Source organism: Calidris pugnax, unplaced genomic scaffold (assembly GCF_001431845.1).
Source record: "Calidris pugnax isolate Ruff unplaced genomic scaffold, ASM143184v1 scaffold247, whole genome shotgun sequence".
NCBI classification, from domain to species: domain Eukaryota; kingdom Metazoa; phylum Chordata; class Aves; order Charadriiformes; family Scolopacidae; genus Calidris; species Calidris pugnax.
This window is the reverse complement of record NW_015090980.1, coordinates 2351719-2369551: the sequence shown is the minus strand read 5'-3', so window position 1 is coordinate 2369551 and position 17833 is coordinate 2351719. Positions and strand designations below refer to the sequence as shown.

Here is a 17833-nt window from a genome sequence, read left to right as displayed (position 1 = left end):
TTTCGGTGGAAAAGGCGTTATTTTGTCAGCTATTTTCTTATTTTTTTTTAATTTTTATTTTGCGGAAAATCCCTCTACTTTTCTTCCCGGTTAGTTGCGCCCAAACCGCCCCCGGCCACCAGACCCGTCCTGTGTGTTCCCATCACTCTGGACCGCCTGGAAACGGGAGCCTGAGAGAGGCGAGGGGACAGTGCGCGGCTCCGGCAGCCGGAACCCTTTTTTCGCAGGAAAGGGTGCTGGGGGGGAAGATGAAGGGAGTTGCGCTGCGCGGATGGCACATGGCGGCGGTGAGGGAGGGTAGCGGGATCTCCGCGGGGCGGCGGTTGTCGGACGGTGCCGCGGCCTCTCCCGGGAGGCGGGAGTGGGGGCCGAGGGCGGGTTGCGACCCCCTTCTCATGCTTCAGTTGTGTCCTTTCACCCTCCCCCCGCGCTTAGAAAATCCTTAAAAAGGTTAATATTGTGAAGAAGCATCTGCTTCACGGTTTAACTCCCCCCTCAAAGCCGAAGCCGGGGTTACTCACAGCGCTGCGGGGATGGAGCAGAGCAAAGCCGAGGAGCACTCTTCTCCAAAGGCTCTTCGTAGAGGATTTCGAACCGAGCCACTCGTTTCACAGCTTGGTACAATGATTGCATTAATCCTTACGATGTAGTTGTTAGCAAGCTGTCATGATTTGTTTTCTTTTTCTTTCTATCACAGAATAAGAGAACCTGCGTTACAGCTTGACTTTTCAACATGGAGAAGAAGCAGGTCTCAAAGCGCTTGTACGTGGGAGGGCTTGGCCATACGGTTTCTAAGGCTGAACTGGAAGAAAGATTTGGCAAGTTTGGGCGTGTTTTGGATGCAGAGATAATCACCAGAAAAGATGATCAGGGTAATGATTTTGCATCGTTCTTTAAAAGTGAATTGCTTTTCAATTCGTGTTGTGAAATGGAATTTTTGCTTCAGAGACGCTTTATTTTCAGGAAATAGCTTAATTTTTAGTTTTAAAGGAAATACTGAAATTATATAGAAACTAACTAGGTGTTTATCGTTGGGCAGGGAACCCTATGAAAACTTTTGCCTACATCAGTGTGAGCATTTCCGATGCAGATCTTAAAAAGTGTAAGTACGTTTTTTGTATTTTTAAGTAATGTATGTTTTTCTGCTAAATTGCATTACTGATAATGTAGCTAATAGTGCCAAATCAGGATGTGGTCACGTAGAGGTCAAGGTTTATTCTGTTTTCATATTCATCCCATTTTCTTTAAGCTGCGGTGTTACGGAAATTTTTTTTATTGAAGTTTTCAGTAAATAGCGGTAAGCAGACTAAAAAGATTCCTTGTGACTGAAATAAGTGATTTATGAGTTTGTTCTAACTCTTTTATGAAAAAGTATAGGAAGTGTGCTTCAAATACTTTCATCAGCTCCGTAAAACATGAGAAGTGACTTGATGTGAGAGGAAACCCAGAAGGAGAGTTTACGTAAAGTATGTTTCTGTTAAAGCAATTTTACAAATCCCAAAATAGTTAGATTATAAAACTACAGGCAGCGTTATAAAACCACCTGTGTAATATGGAGTGGCAAAAAGGCGGGTGAAGATACTTATACCCAAAGAGAGGGATTGGTAATATGCGCTTTTATGTAGGGAATGCTGAAGTGCAGAAGAAGTTAAATAGAGGAGAGCCTGTCTGACAGTAGTATAGAAGCGTCAGAGTACCAGGATCTGAATTTTCAGGTTTGTAGTTGAATTGAACCATACAGACTTCAATGATTCGTTTGAAGTCAGAACTTTTAATTTGGGATGTGAACCTTCTTGTTTAGCATTTGGGTGCTAGACCTTTCATATACAAAGTGAGCAATGGATTATAAGATCATGCTAAAGAAACTTCAGGCTATCATAGAAACAATCATAGTTAGGTCTAACATGTATTTTTTTTAATGTAGAAAATATTCATTTCTCATTTCTTTGGTTTACAGGCATCTCAGTTTTAAATAAAACAAAATGGAAAGGAGGGACACTGCAAATTGAGTTGGCCAAAGAAAGCTTTTTGCACAGGTGAAAATCAATTTAAAAAAATGTATGTTGTTGCTAAAATTACCTTTTTTGTGTTTATCTGATAGCATTATGGCTGCACTTTCATCTGCTATGCTGTTATTCTTGTTTTTATTGATGTTGCTGGACTGTTGATTCACGTTAGATACTGCAACATGTTTTGCATTGTTATTCCCTTGAATGTAACAGATATGTTTATTCCTTAATTAGTGAATGGCTACTGTTCTGTGGGAGAGGGTCGTTGCCAGCTATAATTTTGCACTTAGGCAGACTTTTTTTCATATATGATGTACTTTTTGGTACAGGCTCGCCGTAGAGAGGGAGGAAGCAAAGCTGCAGAAGGAAAAGCCACAGAGAAACGACAAAGCAAGTCTGTTGGAATCCCTGAAAAAGGCTGGAGTTGTAGACTTTCACATGAAAGCAGTACCAGGTACAGAGGTGCCAGACCATAAGGTATGGTGGGGTTAGATGTATAGAGAATCAAAACAAAACAAAAACAACCCAGAATTGGGTACAAGTTTATTACATTTAAATTTATGTCAAGTATCTACACTTCAAAGAAATATTTAAAGTGTGACACTCCAACTTGTGAAAAGTACTCTAAATAAATATCTTACGTGTAGACATGTAGAAAGCTCCTGTCATTCTTTGAAATGACTGGAAATAATCTTGACTGTCCCATCTGTCATGTTGAATTACTAAATGCCTTTTTATTCGTTTATGTTGGGAATATCTTCATGTCACCCTTAAAAGCATGTAAAGAGAATGTATGTGCTGTATAAAAATTAGACACACATTTTTGACGGCTGGGCTGTCAGGATCTAATCTCTGTGCTTCAGCACATTCAGGATCAGGGTCTACACATGCTTACAAAAGTAAGGCTTGGAATAAAATCACTGAACGTGCAAATTTAGTCAACAAAAATTATATTTACTACAGAGTTTTAAAACTTACTTGCTAAGCACAGAATGTTTTTGGAGGGTGATGGGGGGAAATTTTAATTTTTCAGTGGGAAAGGGGAAAAAGGCAAAGTAATAATGATCCTGTCTGTATAGTTACACTGCTAATTCATAAACCAGTGGCCTTATATTAAAAATAGTAGTTGTAAAGTGAAGAAATTCAGGTTTTTTTATTGTCACTCTTTATTTGCTGGTTGTAAAAATGTAGGGGTTTGATTGGTTTTGGTTTGTTCTTTTTTTGAGAAGGAAGCTGGCTAAGTTGCACAGTATAAATACATGTCAAGAGAGTAAACAAAAAAAGAATTAGTCACAGATGGTTGTTTGTTAGTATTTCTATTATCAAAGAACATACATCTTGTTTTATTCCGGGGTTACTCTTACTCCTTTTTTGTTTAACACTGTTTATTTTTGTTTCCTTTCAGAAATGGGTTGTTGGTAAATTTGGCAGAGTCTTACCCATCCTGCACCTTAGGAGTCAACAAAAAAATAAAATATCCTTTAATTATCAGTTGGGCGTAGGCACAATTCCCTTCTTCCTGTCATCATATGGGGAAACATTTGCTTAACGGTCTTAATATCAATTACTGTGTTGTACTTTATTTACTGAATCCCCTAAGTAAATCTTGCAGTAAGTTTGTGTGATTTGAGTAACTTTTTTTTTAGACTGCAAATCAATTGCTTAAGGGCTTATGGTCATAACATTAGAAAGGACTCTTCATTGTCCTTTCATGCAGAATTTAGCCTGTTCATAGAGGCTGGAAATCTGCTTGCTGAAAGAACCATGTTGCTTTAATTCCTTAACTCAGAGTAACATTGTGAAATATGACCCATCAAAATATTGCCATAACCTTAGAAAGCTGGAACCAGACTTGACACATGTAGTTCCTGTATCTGAGCTCACTTGGCACTTGGAAGGCGGAGATGACAGCATAAACAAGAAGCGGCAAGGAGAGGTCCTCGTAACTAAAGAACCACCTAAAAAACTGAGGCAACTGGGCAGTGAGGCTCCGAACGGAGCAGTAGCTCTCTCTTCTGGGTGCCGGTCACAGTCAAAAAAGACAAGCTCCTCATCACAACTAGATCAAAGATCAAAATCCAAATCCACTGAGAAGTCTAAATTGCCTTCATTGAGCAGTCCTAATAGTAAAATATCAGGGAGAAGTTTATTATCAGATAAAATCAATGTTTCTGGAGTTACAGCTCAAAATAATATAAGTGTCTCTGATAGTGACATTGATTCTGAAGAGGAAATCAGAGCAATGGTGAATAAAGAGAGAGAAATTCAGAAAGCTGAGAATGTTGACGTTGAAAGTGACCACTTGGAAATCGTTGGGGATAATTTTGAGTTAAAATACAATAGTCACTGGTCCTTAAGCAATCCAGATGCCATGAAGAAAGCTATGAAAGGAAGTTATAGAGAGAAAGAGGCTATGGAATGTGATAATGGTTATGATTCAGCAGATACGGATGAAATTATTGCTGAAAGTAAAACTCCAGATCACAGTAGCAGGAAAAATGCAATTTTAGAAGATTCTAAACAGGTGAAGGTGGAAAACAACGAAATGCTAACTAACAAAAAACATGATTTGGTAAATGCCTCCTCACTGAAAACTCGCAATTTAAAAGAAAAACACATCGAAAGAAAAGAGAAAATGAAAAAATCAAAAAATGCTGCATTGCATAGTGGAGCAGTTACCAGTACAACAAAGAGAAGTGATAGTGAAAGCTCTCATTCAGAGCCTGAGAAAGGGGAGTCTGAAAATAGTTCTGATTATGAATCCATGATGCAAAACTGTTACCGCTTAGACCTTACATTAGATGACTTAAAAGCATTAGCTACTGAAAACGCTGGGGCACCAGAAGAAGACTCAGACAGTACGCAGAGTTCTAGTCAGCCCAGTGTTGAAGAAAATCCTAAGGGTCACGTTGTAAACAAAACAAAACTTCCTGAATTTCGCCCTGCAGTTAAAAAAAAATGCGTCTGTCCTGAAGATATAGTTGCTGCCATTTTAGCAGGGGAGGAGAATGCTGATGAAGAAAGCTTCAAGGGACAAAATAATTCACGATTGAAGTATCAGCCCTTCAGAGGAATGGGGTCCCTTTGCAAAAAAGAATTAACTAAGGACAGCACTGGTTTGAAGAAGAGGTCTGTAGAAAGTTTAGGTGTTGAAGGTTGTATTTCTTACTGTGGGGAGGAGTCATCTGAAAAACAGTCTAAGAATCATCCGTCGTATTCACTTGAAGTCTGCAGCAAAGAGAGACAAAATACGCATAGTGAACAGCAGGAGGAATTGTCAGAAGCTGCCTCCATAGCAAATGAGAGAGATCAGCCTGTCTGCAGGCCATGTTTACAAGGAAAGAACAAAGGCGTGAGTTCTTTGCGAGAAAGCCAAAGTTCAGAGCATGGAGATGCTGCACCTAGTACTGATTGGAGTGAGGGTGAGAGCAGTGACACGGATAGTAATGCTGCAGTGTCACAGAAACCTGTTAAACGACAGGTTTTGAAAAGCCCAGAACTGCTTTCAAAAAAATTGAAGAGGGACGTAAGCAATAAAAATTCAGAATGTGAGGCTAATAAATGTGAGAAAGGGGAGGCAAGCCTGCTGGAAAAGAAGGAGCTTTGTCTTCATGCTACTTTTTCAAAGGAACCTAATACAGAAAAGAAGCAGTTGCAGGATAACCAGAGGAGACTGGCAGCTCTGGAAGAGAGACAGAAAGAGAGAGAATTACAGAAGAAACTCATTCAAGGAGCTCTTTCAAATCTGGTAATTATACTCACAACTTCTATCAGTTAAAGAAAAAGGGAAATGAATAGATGTGGTTTAAGGTATTTCAAAATCATAGTCTGGAATTTCTGATTACGTTGCTGGTTTTCTATTGAGTGTATATAAAATGAGGTATACCTGATTCCTGAAATGTCTCCAGAGTTGTACGAGGAACAGTAGATTCCTCCTTTCATGTTGTGGAAATGTCTTTTAGATATTTGTATGTAACTGTAGCAAGGATTTGATACATTTGACTTGACAGTTTCACTCTTACCTAGGATAGGCAGCCAGCAGGCAAGCATAAACACATCATATTCAATTCAGATGTGGAAAGTGAAGCTGAAGCAGATGAGATGTTGAAGAAAGATACGAGTTTGGGAAATAAGCATGAAAAAGTAAGTGTTATTGAGAAAAAGTCCCATGTTCTCTAAGGTAATGCCTATCAATATGACTATACCTTTTATTCTGAAGACTTTTCCATAGTGAAGTGACAGGAAAAAGTACATAAAGTTTGAATAAATATGAATGATTCTTCTTTTTCTTGCTAGCATGAAACAGGTTTCAAAGAACTTGGCCATGCATCTGGTAAAGCTGGAGAAGTTGGAGAATTTGTGAGGAGGTTGAGATCTGCATAAGAGATATTCTAGCTTTGATTAATAGAAAAAGAAAGTTTAAGTTATAGGGCTTATGCATAATTAGTTTTGAAACTTTGCTGCTTTTTGGTCAAAGGAAGGGAAAGAGGTTTGGCTTGAGTAGTACAGAAGGACTCTTGGCTCTTTCAACACTGTGGACAAAAAAAAAATCTGTGTTAATGCAGTGTCTTGTTTTTAAAGTGATGTTAGAGTCCAAAGAAGTGTTGTGGGACTTCTTCTTTACACCTCACCTGAGACCTTATTTAGCAGACTCCTCTGGATTTTACTGCTATACATTCAGCACAACTAAGAACCTTTTTCTGGAATAGAATTCTTTGTATCATCACGTTTTTTTAATCATATCTCTGCTAAAACTTTAAACATTGGTTTTGCTTTTATTAGCTTTTTATCTTCATAAATGTAGTAAGATTAGGACCATTCTCACTATGTAAATTTTCTCTTCTCACTTTTCCTCACATCTAGCGCTTCTTTTGCATATATATCTCTCTTACCCTGTATTTAGAATCCCTGCCTTGTATTTTTCCTTTTCTTTAAAAGAACATCTAATTCTATAGAAAATTGTTTTGAAGCCATGGGATGCTTACCTTTTGTAATCACTGATATTTATTAACTGACATAAACTAATACCTAGAGTTTATATACAATAAATTAAGCTTGTTCAGAAAAGGTGTAGTTAGACATTAATATTTTTAAATTGATGTCCGTGGACATAAGTTGAATTTTCATACCTGACTCTCTCATATTGTCAAACCTGAGTTACCCTTTACATGGATATTTTGCCTATGCTAAAACGTCATAGTCATAACAGCAGAATTGTACAAGGTGTGTATACAATTTGAAGCACATACATAAATAAATGAGCTGGTTGTTCCAGAAGTCCACTGAAAAGCGCATGAACAAAGCTGATACTGATTTATTTTCTCAAACTGATGTAAATGGTTGCTTTTCTGTATTTTCTTTTTGCTTAACAAAGGATGAATCTGCTCCTAAAACTTCAGGGAGACTGTTTGAAAGCAGCGAGGATGAGGAAGATGATACAGACGATGAGAGATTCAAAATTAAGCCCCAGTTTGAAGGCAAAGCTGGTGAAAAAGTGAGTGAACCCATTACTGTGATTTAGTTTACTTCTAAATCTCCATAACGCCACTTCAGAAGAACATAACGTGTAGGTTTGCATACTTGCTGATTTTGACAAACTTGCAATAGAATTCTCTTAAATAGAGTAAACAGTAGCCATGGAGGAAACAATGAGTGTTGGGGAGTGGGAGGAGTTTCTCTGATGTTGTCATCTTTGAATACAAAGAAATTTCTAGAAGAGGTATCAAGAGGTAAAGGCTATTAATATGTTGCCATAATTATAGTAAAAACAAAAAAAAAAGCTACTGAATATTGATTTTGTTCTCTGGTGCTTAATAGGATCTATTTAATTTTGTTTAGCTCTTGAAATTGCAATCACGATTTGGCACAGATGAAAGATTTCGCATGGATGCTCGATTCCTTGAAAGTGACGAAGAAGAAGGTAAACCTGCTCGTGTTTCGTGGTTGATGACAGTAACAGAGCTATATCATGGAGCCTTAGTTGTGGATGCTTGAAGTAAATTACAGGCTACTTTAGCTTCTTTAGTGATTCCTTAAGGAAAATAACCCAACTGTGTTGTGGCTGTACATAGTATATGTTGGTATTTATGTTCTCTCAAATGTATATGTTGTGAAAGTATTTGTAATAGCTGAATGAGATGTACTTGGTTGCTAAATCAACACTGGAAAATATATTTTTTTAATACAGGATGATATCAGAATGTATTTATCCATGTTTTTGACCATTACATTCATTTATTTAAACCATTTTGTTGTCATCCCACAGTCCACAGCTGATTTGACAGACTTAGAGAGATGTATTTTTTTTTTTTTAATCAATAGGAGGCAGAAAAGCTGCAAAACAGCAAAAAGTTTCCCACCCCTACCAAAACCAAAATTGTTACCCTAGTTTTCAAGACTCAGAATTTGTTTCTGAAACTTAAATTTTTGCCTACTTCTGCTATTCCCTTTGTTGCTTTAATGTGGTCTTCTGTACAGCATCTGACAGTGGCAAAGCAGTTGCACAGTTACATGGTACAAGCAGGGAACGAGTTAAATAACAGATCTGATTTTCACATGAAATAGATGTCCATGACATTTGTAATCAAAGATTTTATACAGCACAAGGGAAAAAAATCCTCTAAGTAGCTTTAAAATAAAGGAAGCGACGTGTTGATCTGTGTGAGCACTTCTAGTATTACAGTAATGTTACATATTAAATATTACAGGCTTAGTCAGGTCACAGCAGAGAAAAAATAATGTATTTATTTTTCTCTTATCAGAGGCAAACATCTTGAAGGCAGATGAGGAAGAAGAGCTTGCTGCAGAGAAAAAGAAAAATCTGCAAATATTGGGAAGCCTCTTGAATATCAACCTGGAACACCCTAAACCAACTCAGAAGGCCACAAATGCTAAGAAATTCAAGTACGAGTCATCTGTCATCAGAAACGAAGGAATTTTAGGAAGGCTTTATTTCTGACTGTTTCACAACTAAAATTTCTGCGTAGCTGACTTGAGAAAAGTGTTTCCTCCTCTGTTGTGTGCTTTTGAAGTCAGTCTTTAATGCAGTTTCCCAACTTGACTATCCCAAAATATTATACAACTGGTAATTATCATTGTTTTAGGGAAAAAAAATATGGGTTGCCTGCTTGAGTTTCTTCTAGTAAATTTTGAGTCATTGGATTGTTGGTTATGAAAAATTAGGATTTTACTAAATCCTTGCTTATGTGAGATATATTTCTGTTCTCTGTGGAAACAAACTTAGGTTGGCTAAACAGAGAATGTGTGAGTTAGGCAGTAAGTCAGTAAGTTAGACTCTAACTTCCATAGCAATTAATAAGATTATTGTTTTCTCTGGTGATTAGCATCACACTTCTTTTTCAGTGGAGAAATTTTTTTTTTTTTTTTCATTTATCTGTATTTCTGCTTTTGAGAAATTTCTTCATTAAACTAGGAATCTGTTACATGTTGCTGTTGGGAATGCTCTAGCCTTCGTTAGAGGATGAGAAGATAGGTTCAGAAATGTACTTCTGGAAGCATTGTGACATTTAACTATGCACTTTAATAGAACTTGGTCTGTGAACTGAATTGGTGGAAGTTACTAGCATTAAGGGTAATTAAATAGTGTGTAATTAGTAAATTTTTGCCAGCAGTCAGTAACTGCTGACTACTAGACACCCTCTTGGACTATTTGAATTTATGTAACGTTTGGTACTAGAAAAAATAGGTATAGGTAGATATATCAATATGAATAGCTGTATTGAGAGAGCTCTTTGAAAAATAAACAGGTGCGGGTGTAAATTTACTGCATAACACACACAACTTGAGGTCTATGTTTTATACGAAATACAGCCATTTGGTTAAAGCCACTTCTGTTTATATTTTTTTACTGACCCAGACACTGACTAGTGGGTACGTTCAAAATGCCAGTTAGGTTTTGGATTGATTTGGACCTTTTCTGGTAAAGAAGTCAATGTGAATTTGAATCTGACTGTAGAAGTTTAGGGTAGCTTTCAGTTGAACATTTAGAATGTCTCATGATTCTTCCTTTCCTTTTGATTTTTATAGAGATATTAATGCCCTCCGCTATGATCCCACAAGACAGGACCATGCAGTTTTTGAAAGGAAACCAAGCACTACAGAAAAAGAGAGGTAATATTTATAGCTTGGTAACTACAATGGTGGTGTTTCTTCCTGTAGAAAGATGGCTATAGCAGAAGACTGAGTTTGAAACTACACAGACTACTCTGTTTTTTTCCTTTAGTTCTCTCTCTGTTATTGCTAAAATCAAGATAAAATAAGAATTGTAACCACTAAAACCAACATGTAATGTCTCTGCATGGCATTTTCTGCCTTCCTTACCATAAGGCTATCCCTGTGCTTCAGCTCATGGACGTTAAGATTTGCAAATCTGTGAGGAAAAAAAAAGTACTTAGCTCTTAACATTTCTTTCGTCAGAAAGTCCTAAATATCTTAATTTGCATGCTATCACATATTAAGTGAAAAATCAGGTTGTGGTTAATTATAAAGTAGCCTTATTCCTGCCTTTAGGGTGGAAGCTCAGTTGTTTCCCCACTGCTCACTATCAAAAGGGAGGGTAAATTGCAGAAAAAAAAAAAAGAGTCAAAATTCTAAACCAAAGGACAGTTATGCTGCCCTATGAACCTGTTTCTGGCAATAGGAAATATCGTATTGCTAGAACCTGGAATTGCTAAGAACAAAGGAAAAAGAAAAAAAAAAAATCCCACCAACGACCAAAAGCTTAAAAGTTAACTACTTTTGTGCTTAGATAAGTTTAGGAAAACATTCATAGCAAGGTTGCCTCTTAGGGGACCTTTCTTTTAGAAATATATGTGCTGTGTTACTATCCTTCAATGATCTTGTTTCAGTAAAGCTCAAAGGAAGAAGAAGAGGGAAGAGAATGAGAAACGGCCTGAAGTGTCTAAAGAAACGTATTATGAAATTGCTGTTGATTTAAAAGAGTTGTTTGGGTCTTCAAAGAGCCAGTCAGAAAAAAAAGAAGAAATACCCTGGGACAAAGACGATGCGGAGGACTCTACCCCACCTGACCATTTGGGGCCTAACGCTGGGAGTAACGGAGCTCAGGAGTCCGGTGGTTTCACGTTTTCCTTCTTTGGAGACATGGAGGAGTCAGGCAGAAAAGAAGGTAACAGCAATACATATATAATAGTACAGTTTCTAATGAGTAGCTTATGTCAGGCACTGTAGAGTATATTACTAGTATGTACTATTTCTATACTAGTGTATAGAAATTCAGAATCCAGGGGATTTTCAGAGGCAAAAGTCAGTAATTATATAAAGTCATTATGACCACCTTACACTTGCCAAGACAGTTGTATTTTAATCACAGTTAATTCATGCTTCCATCTCAGGAATTCTAAAAGGGATGTTTTGAGAAGGAACTATCATTTAATTGCTTTTTGAACAGTGATGGAAAAACTTGTCATCCACTACATTTCTCAAAGAAACAGGGAAAAAAATTACAGGTCAAATCAGGTCTCGTATAAACCAACAAAATTTCAATAAAATGTGTGTTAATTAAGGTAATACTATCAGCAAAAGAAAATCTTAGAGTTGACACCAAGATCCAAGAACATTTTATTGTACTTAATTTTATTATTGTACTAATACTATCAGCAAAAGAAAATCTTAGAGTTGACACCAAGATCCAAGAACATTTTATTATTGTACTTAATTTTATTATTGTATCTTTAGAAAATTGAAACTGAATGACGTGATTATTGGGGTCTCCTAACCCAAGATAAAATCTAATATTATGAAATAGAGACATTTCAATCTGAAATTAAGTCACTTAATAAGTAGCAATGTAGGAAATAAAAGAAACTGTGTGAAGTTAACTGAAGTACAAAAAAGAAAACCAAAACCAAACAAAAAACCCAACAAAGCTCCACATTTCTGCTGACCACAGGAAGTATTCGGTCTCCTGAATGCAGTAACACGGGTTTCAGAATATGTACGAGATGTCTAGAACAAAGTGGAAAATAAGTACCTGAGTGGAGATTAGTTCAGAGTTCACTAAGTTCTTAACACCAAGAACCGCACTTGAGCACTGTGTCTTATATTTGCTGTTAGGAATAATTATTGGTTTATCTTGCATAAGAATCCTAGTTGGTGACAGCAGGGCCACTGTGTGAGCTGCTGTATTGGCACAAACCAAAAGCGAAGTTTCTCTCCGTTGCACGTAGCTCAGTTGCCTAGTTGATTCCTGTGATTGTTTTAGTTGGGTTTGTTTAACTCGCTTAATATCATGTGTGTCATGTGGAAACTACAAAAGGAGAATATGTGGATAGGCTTTATTTTGAGCACAAACTATGGGTGTTTTGTGGACAACTTACACCTGCAAATACTTCTTCCAAAGTAGAATTTTTGATCTTTCTCTTGAATAAAATATTGTTTGTGTTTCATAGTCTAGTTACTGTTGAGTGTGGAAACTGTTTTATATTGCCAGAGAGAGGCAATACAGGAGCTACTCTTCTCTGTTCTGGTCATCCAGACAAATACTGTGTTTATACACTGAAAAAAAAGGGTTCTATATGTTTGTAACCTCAGTCCTTTTGGTGAAGTATTAAGGTGTTTAAGTTACTGTGTGTAAACTGGGCTTCTGGCAACTGGCAGCATATGCTATAGGCAGGAATATATATATGAAAATAACATAGCTTAAAAACACAGAAAGAATAAGCTGAGGCATTGTGAGTTTATTTGCAAAGGAACTTATTAATTAAGAAAGCTGAAAATAGGAATAGGCACAATTGCTCCCAACTCAGTTGACAATGATTGTTAGGCCAGAGTGACTTGATAGAGCCCTGGACATTAACAACAAGCTTCAGAAGGACTCCTGCACTTTGTCTGTATGCTGTGATGATACTAGTTGTGAATTTCGAGGGGGAATTGTATGAGAAAGCAAACTAAGTTCACACCTGCCCAGTGGGTGATAGAAAACCTGGGAGGGGAGGTTTCCGTTCTTCTTAAATCTCTCTTTCCCAATTTAAGTAATTCAATCTGAAGTAGAATTTTTTACTGGATAGTAGGGGAGTAATCCGATATTATTTTTTTTTTTTTAATTGTGATACTATTGCAGAGCCCTATGTACTTGAAACAATAAAACCTGTAAAAGTCACATGGCAAGAAGATCCACGTTTCCAAGACAGCAGTTCTGAGGGTGAAGATGAACCAGAGGCACCAGAAAGTGAAAGGGACAAAGAAATGCAAGTTATATTTGTATTTGTTGTCTACTTGGTTGTAGTAGTTCAATGCTATGAGAATATTAACAGCAGCACTTATGTTATGGGAAACTTAACATCTTCATTCCTCTTCTCAGAATATTAACAGCAGCACTTATGTTATGGGAAACTTAACATCTTCATTTCTCTTCTCTGAATAATGAAAGTCGTCTTAGGAAACCATTACTTGCTGCACAGAATGTAATAGTTAAAAATCTCAATACCACACTTGATTTGAAGTTGAATATATAAAAGCTGAGTGTCTAGATCAATGCATGAGAACTTTGATGGGTAGTGGGTATGGCCAAAAGTACTTGCTGCACAGAATGTAATAGTTAAAAATCTCAATACCACACTTGATTTGAAGTTGAATATATAAAAGCTGAGTGTCTAGATCAATGCATGAGAACTTTGCTGGGTAGTGGGTATGGCCAAAAGTCAAATATATGTTGAGTTCTCTTAAGAAACTGTTATTGGGGTGTTTTTTTAATAGGAAGTTCTCAGTCAAATATATGTTGAGTTCTCTTAAGAAAATGTTATTGGGTTTTTTTTTATAGGAAGTTCTATTTGGTTACTATGGAGTAATGTTCTTCAGTGCATACTATTTCTCTGAAGCATTACAGGTTTAACTTGAGTTAATGGAATTCGATGGTAACTTCCATGATACTAAAATCCCTTTCTGTTTGTCTAGGTTTTACTCTTTACCACAGGCAGGAGGTGCTAGATTTTTCTTCTTCTCCAAAGATGATGAACGACTAAGAGGTATAACAGAACTTATTCCCCCCTCTTTTTTAAATATTATTGAAATTCAATGAGGAAAAAAATACTGCCTAGTTATTAATGTTTTGTAGTTAAAACACAGATTAGGAGTTTAAGAAAAAAAAATGCTAATTTCTGTCATTGCTTGTGGTATAAGTTGTAGTAGCACGTTCCATGAGACAGTTCTGGTGAAATAAATGCTGAACAGCTGTCTTGCTTTCCTCTTTTCAGATAACTGCCCAATATGTGGCTGGTCTTTTAGGGCTTACAGAAAGAAAAATCACTTGATAACTTATCTAGACACTTTGGATCTTTTCAGGCATGTATAGGATCTTTAACTTTTTTCTGTATTTCTGGTGTTACCGATAAGAATATTGAATATTCTTATCAGTCACATATGTCTACATGGCTCTCGACCCTAAAGAATGCAAGGGGGTTTCTTGTGGATATAATGAATGTCATAGTTAGAAACAAACAAAAAAACCCACACCCAAAAAAACCTGAGACCCACAAGCCACCAAAACAATTGCTTTTGGTATTTTATACAATAAATTATCAGGACAGCCTTAAATAATGTTTGTTTCCTGAGACGTGTTAGATAACTCTAATTAAACGTATGTGTAAAAGTTTCTGTGTTTAATACAGTTATTGTACAGTAACCTTCCAGTCTATCTGATTCACAGAGCCTGTTACAATTGAGCAGATTTAAGCGCTTAGCATAAATAAATTTTTTTTGAAAACCTGGGTTAATGGTGCTGAGCTTATAATGAAGCAGATGTTGTTTCACTGCAATTGATATTTCAGCATATTAAGCAGAAATGCTGCTGCCTTTTCCTTAGTACATGAAGCTGCAACACATAAGGCTTCTGTTGGAGCCAACGATGTCATGGGGGCAAGAGAGAAATATGAAGAACAGGCCTTCTGAGTTTATTGCTGTGCTGCTCATGAGTTTTACAAACAGCAGCATATTTGGAAGTGTTTAACCACATCAATTTGGTTTTTTTGTTTTGTGCAGAGGGCCCTAGGTTATTTTGTAGATCAGTAGAGCTCAGCGAAGAAAAAGATGGTTGGGAAGACAGACGTAGATTATTGCTTGAGGTGAGTATTTTAACATCTGTTCCTTGGTAACTGTGGCTGAAAGCTCAACGTGAGGAGGGAACATGCTGATTATTTGCTTAATTTGCATTAAAATCCATCCAGGACCTTTAGAAGGGCTTGAAACTTTATAATTACAAGAGAACTAAAAATTTTTAATGTACAAGTGTATGTAACATCATGTTGTGATGTCCAGTCAGGTAAATTACTTAATCTCTGTATTGTACAGGACCAGTTACTTCACTGCATGTAAAAAAAAGCATTTGAGAAAAAGCGGTGAATTCAGAAACTTATCATTATATTATGTTCAAATTTAAATATTTTCAGGAATGCCGGAAGAAGCATAGAGATGCAAGAAGGAAAGTGAAAGCAAAACAATGAATCTTTCTTACCTTACTGGTCAGAAGTACTCCGTGTTTCTTCTTTGAAGAAGATGCAGAAAAACATCCTCTGAAAATTGTAGTCTTTAAAAGACCTAATAGGAAATAATATTGGAAAAGACTGTTAAACTTGTCTGAAATAGGTACATGTTTATTGTGTCAATTCAGTGTTTGTACCAAGGCCTGATGGTTTTTGTCTATGTGATTTTAATGTGACTTGCTCCTTTGCAAGATTTTGGAGAATTCGATCATGTTACAGAGACAACACTGGGTTATTTCACTGTGTTCTCAGGCACCGGTGCTGAAGGGGGTTGAGAAAGAGCAGTCTCTGTGAAAGAGTAAATCTGTGTTGGTAAGACATAACCTGTGTCATGCCAAACGTAAGGGACATAATTTTTGAGATGCCTTTGCAGATATTTGGAATGCATTATTTCCAGAGTAACACTTGACCAGAATTTTATGAAGACAAATACATAACAGGGAAAAGTTATGAAATGGAGAGATCTGTATTTCTTCGAAGAGCTGATTTTTCTACTTAATTGAGTGCATACATTAATAAATATTAAGGACTAATGTTGCTGGTGTTGAATGTTTTTTGTTGAATAACTGATAATTTCACAGAGAAGTTCCCAGCACTGGAATACGGCGTTAGGCAAGATCTATAGAGCTGAGTCAAAAACTCTCAAACCACAACCTTATCCTCCCTACTCTCCCAGCAGAGAAGTCCCCAAAAACACCTCTAGAGGCACAGGTCAAGTTGTGCTAATACCTCTCCTGGGCAGCTCTGGTTTTGGGTGCTTCAGGAGCTGCAGTTTCCTACCCCACCAAGGAAGGGCTCATGCTGACTCCTTTTTTTGGCCATGGAAACAGGCCAGGGTTTATTGCCGTGGAAGAAGGCCCTTTCCCCCGCGACTCCCCAGCTGCTGGTCCCGCTGCTTCTTCCTCTGGAGGCAGCACGTCTCCCCAAAGCGCTGAGCAGTTTAGGAGAACAATGGTGGGCTGCGACACTGAGGTGCCATCCCGAGGAGCTGTGCTGTGCCCCGGCCATCCCCCCTCGACACTTCACAGACCCCCTGCGAGGCGGTGGCCGTCTCAGAGTGGGTGGCAAGTGGCCGAGGGCATCCCTGGCCGTGTTTGGGGCGCACGCCGGCCAGCGGTGCTGATGTCACAGTGGCCATTGTGACGGGCAGGGAGCAAGCGCACAAAAGGGCTCCGTCGGGGCCTCAGTGCGACCTGGAGAGGTGAGGAGAGGGCAGGGGAGGGACGGGGCTGCCGAGGGTCTGCCGAGGGAGGAGGGGGTCCCACACCTCGGGGCTCTGGGCCTGTGCTGCAAGCTCAGGGGTCTCCCGCTTCTCCCGCAGGGTCAGCAGAGGAGCATTTGGAGGAGACAGCCCAGCGCTGCTGGGACTCGGACTCTCCCAACGCTCTCTGTGGACGTGCGGCATGTCTGCCAGGAGGGAGAACGCCCGCGACACGATGGAGCATGGTGAGAGCACAGTGTCCCTCCCAGAGCCTGGCAGAGGGGCTGTCGGGGCGGTCAGCGTGGGGCCGAGAGCGGTGGCCGGGGCAGGCAGGAGCTCAGTGAGCGTCCCGGGGCAGGGCCCTCCCTTTCCTCAGCCAGCGGGGACCAGGCTGGGCAGTGGGCACCTGCTGGGACACCCCTGCCTGCCATGGCCCCTTCCTCCCCACGGCCTCCAGCCCTGCCCTTCAGCCACCTGGGCAGGGACAGACAGGCCCTTGGGGGCAATCCCTCAGGGACGCTTCCCCCGGCCCCGCAGAGGTGCTCATTCCCGCCGCCATTTGCTCTCTCCCCTCCAGCGTGCATGCTGTGTCGCCGTGTGGAGGCTGATCCCAACATCTGTGGGGCCAAGCTGTACAAAAATGGGATCTGTGCCCATGAGCTCTGCGTGGTGAGTTCCTCGGGGGCTCCCTCCAGCTTTCCACAGGCAATCCCTGCCCCGCTCTGCTCATCAGCTCCTTGTCTTTCCCCTTCTGCAGGCTTTTGCCAACAAGGATTTTCACCAACGGGCCAGGTGTGTAAGATTCGTGGGCTTCATCTCAGAGGATCTTCAACATACAATCCAGTGGGCAGAACAGAAGGTGAGGACCAGACAAGAGCAGGGGCATTTGTGCCAGGAGAGGTTTGCCGGAGCTTAGCTCAGAGCCCAGGAAGGAAATCCCAGCCCTTCCAAGCAGCTCTGGCACAGACCTCTTGCTCCCAGCAGCTCCGCGGAGGCTCCAGCGCAGGAGCCTCCTCCGCCAGGCGCGTCTGCAGGCTGTGACCCAGCCGTGGCCACATCCCGCGCCCGGACCCGAGGTGTGGGGTGGCGGAGGAGGCCCGGAGGCTGCC

At 39.3% G+C, this 17833-nt stretch overlaps 1 protein-coding gene across 4 annotated transcripts; it reads left to right on the top strand.

Annotated features, from left to right (window-relative positions):
• Positions 1 to 252: 252 nt before the first annotated feature.
• On the top strand, positions 253 to 16056 carry NOL8 (nucleolar protein 8). 4 transcript variants are annotated; one of them, XM_014953562.1, is made up of 17 exons: positions 253 to 287; positions 698 to 872; positions 1040 to 1102; positions 1958 to 2036; positions 2339 to 2486; positions 3415 to 3483; positions 3805 to 5757; positions 6036 to 6152; positions 7384 to 7503; positions 7848 to 7929; positions 8771 to 8912; positions 10056 to 10139; positions 10877 to 11154; positions 13108 to 13234; positions 13941 to 14011; positions 15024 to 15106; positions 15431 to 16056. In XM_014953562.1, the coding sequence occupies exons 2-17, from the start codon at positions 734 to 736 to the stop codon at positions 15482 to 15484; spliced, it is 3609 nt and encodes a 1202-aa protein (XP_014809048.1). In that variant the 5' UTR covers positions 253 to 287; positions 698 to 733; the 3' UTR covers positions 15485 to 16056. The 4 variants fall into 4 exon arrangements, with proteins under 4 accessions (XP_014809048.1, XP_014809047.1, XP_014809049.1 ...); XM_014953561.1 differs by having other exon boundaries at positions 275 to 618; XM_014953563.1 differs by having other exon boundaries at positions 275 to 872; positions 3817 to 5757.
• Positions 16057 to 17833: the final 1777 nt, after the last annotated feature.

Excerpts from the sequence above, each read along its gene's own strand:
- NOL8 (XM_014953562.1), top strand. The coding sequence starts at position 734 with ATGGAGAAGAAGCAGGTCTCAAAGCGCTTGTACGTGGGAGGGCTTGGC. Across the intron at positions 10,140-10,876 it reads AGCACTACAGAAAAAGAGAG|TAAAGCTCAAAGGAAGAAGA; the intron begins GTAATATTTATA and ends ATCTTGTTTCAG. Across the intron at positions 11,155-13,107 it reads GGAGTCAGGCAGAAAAGAAG|AGCCCTATGTACTTGAAACA; the intron begins GTAACAGCAATA and ends ATACTATTGCAG.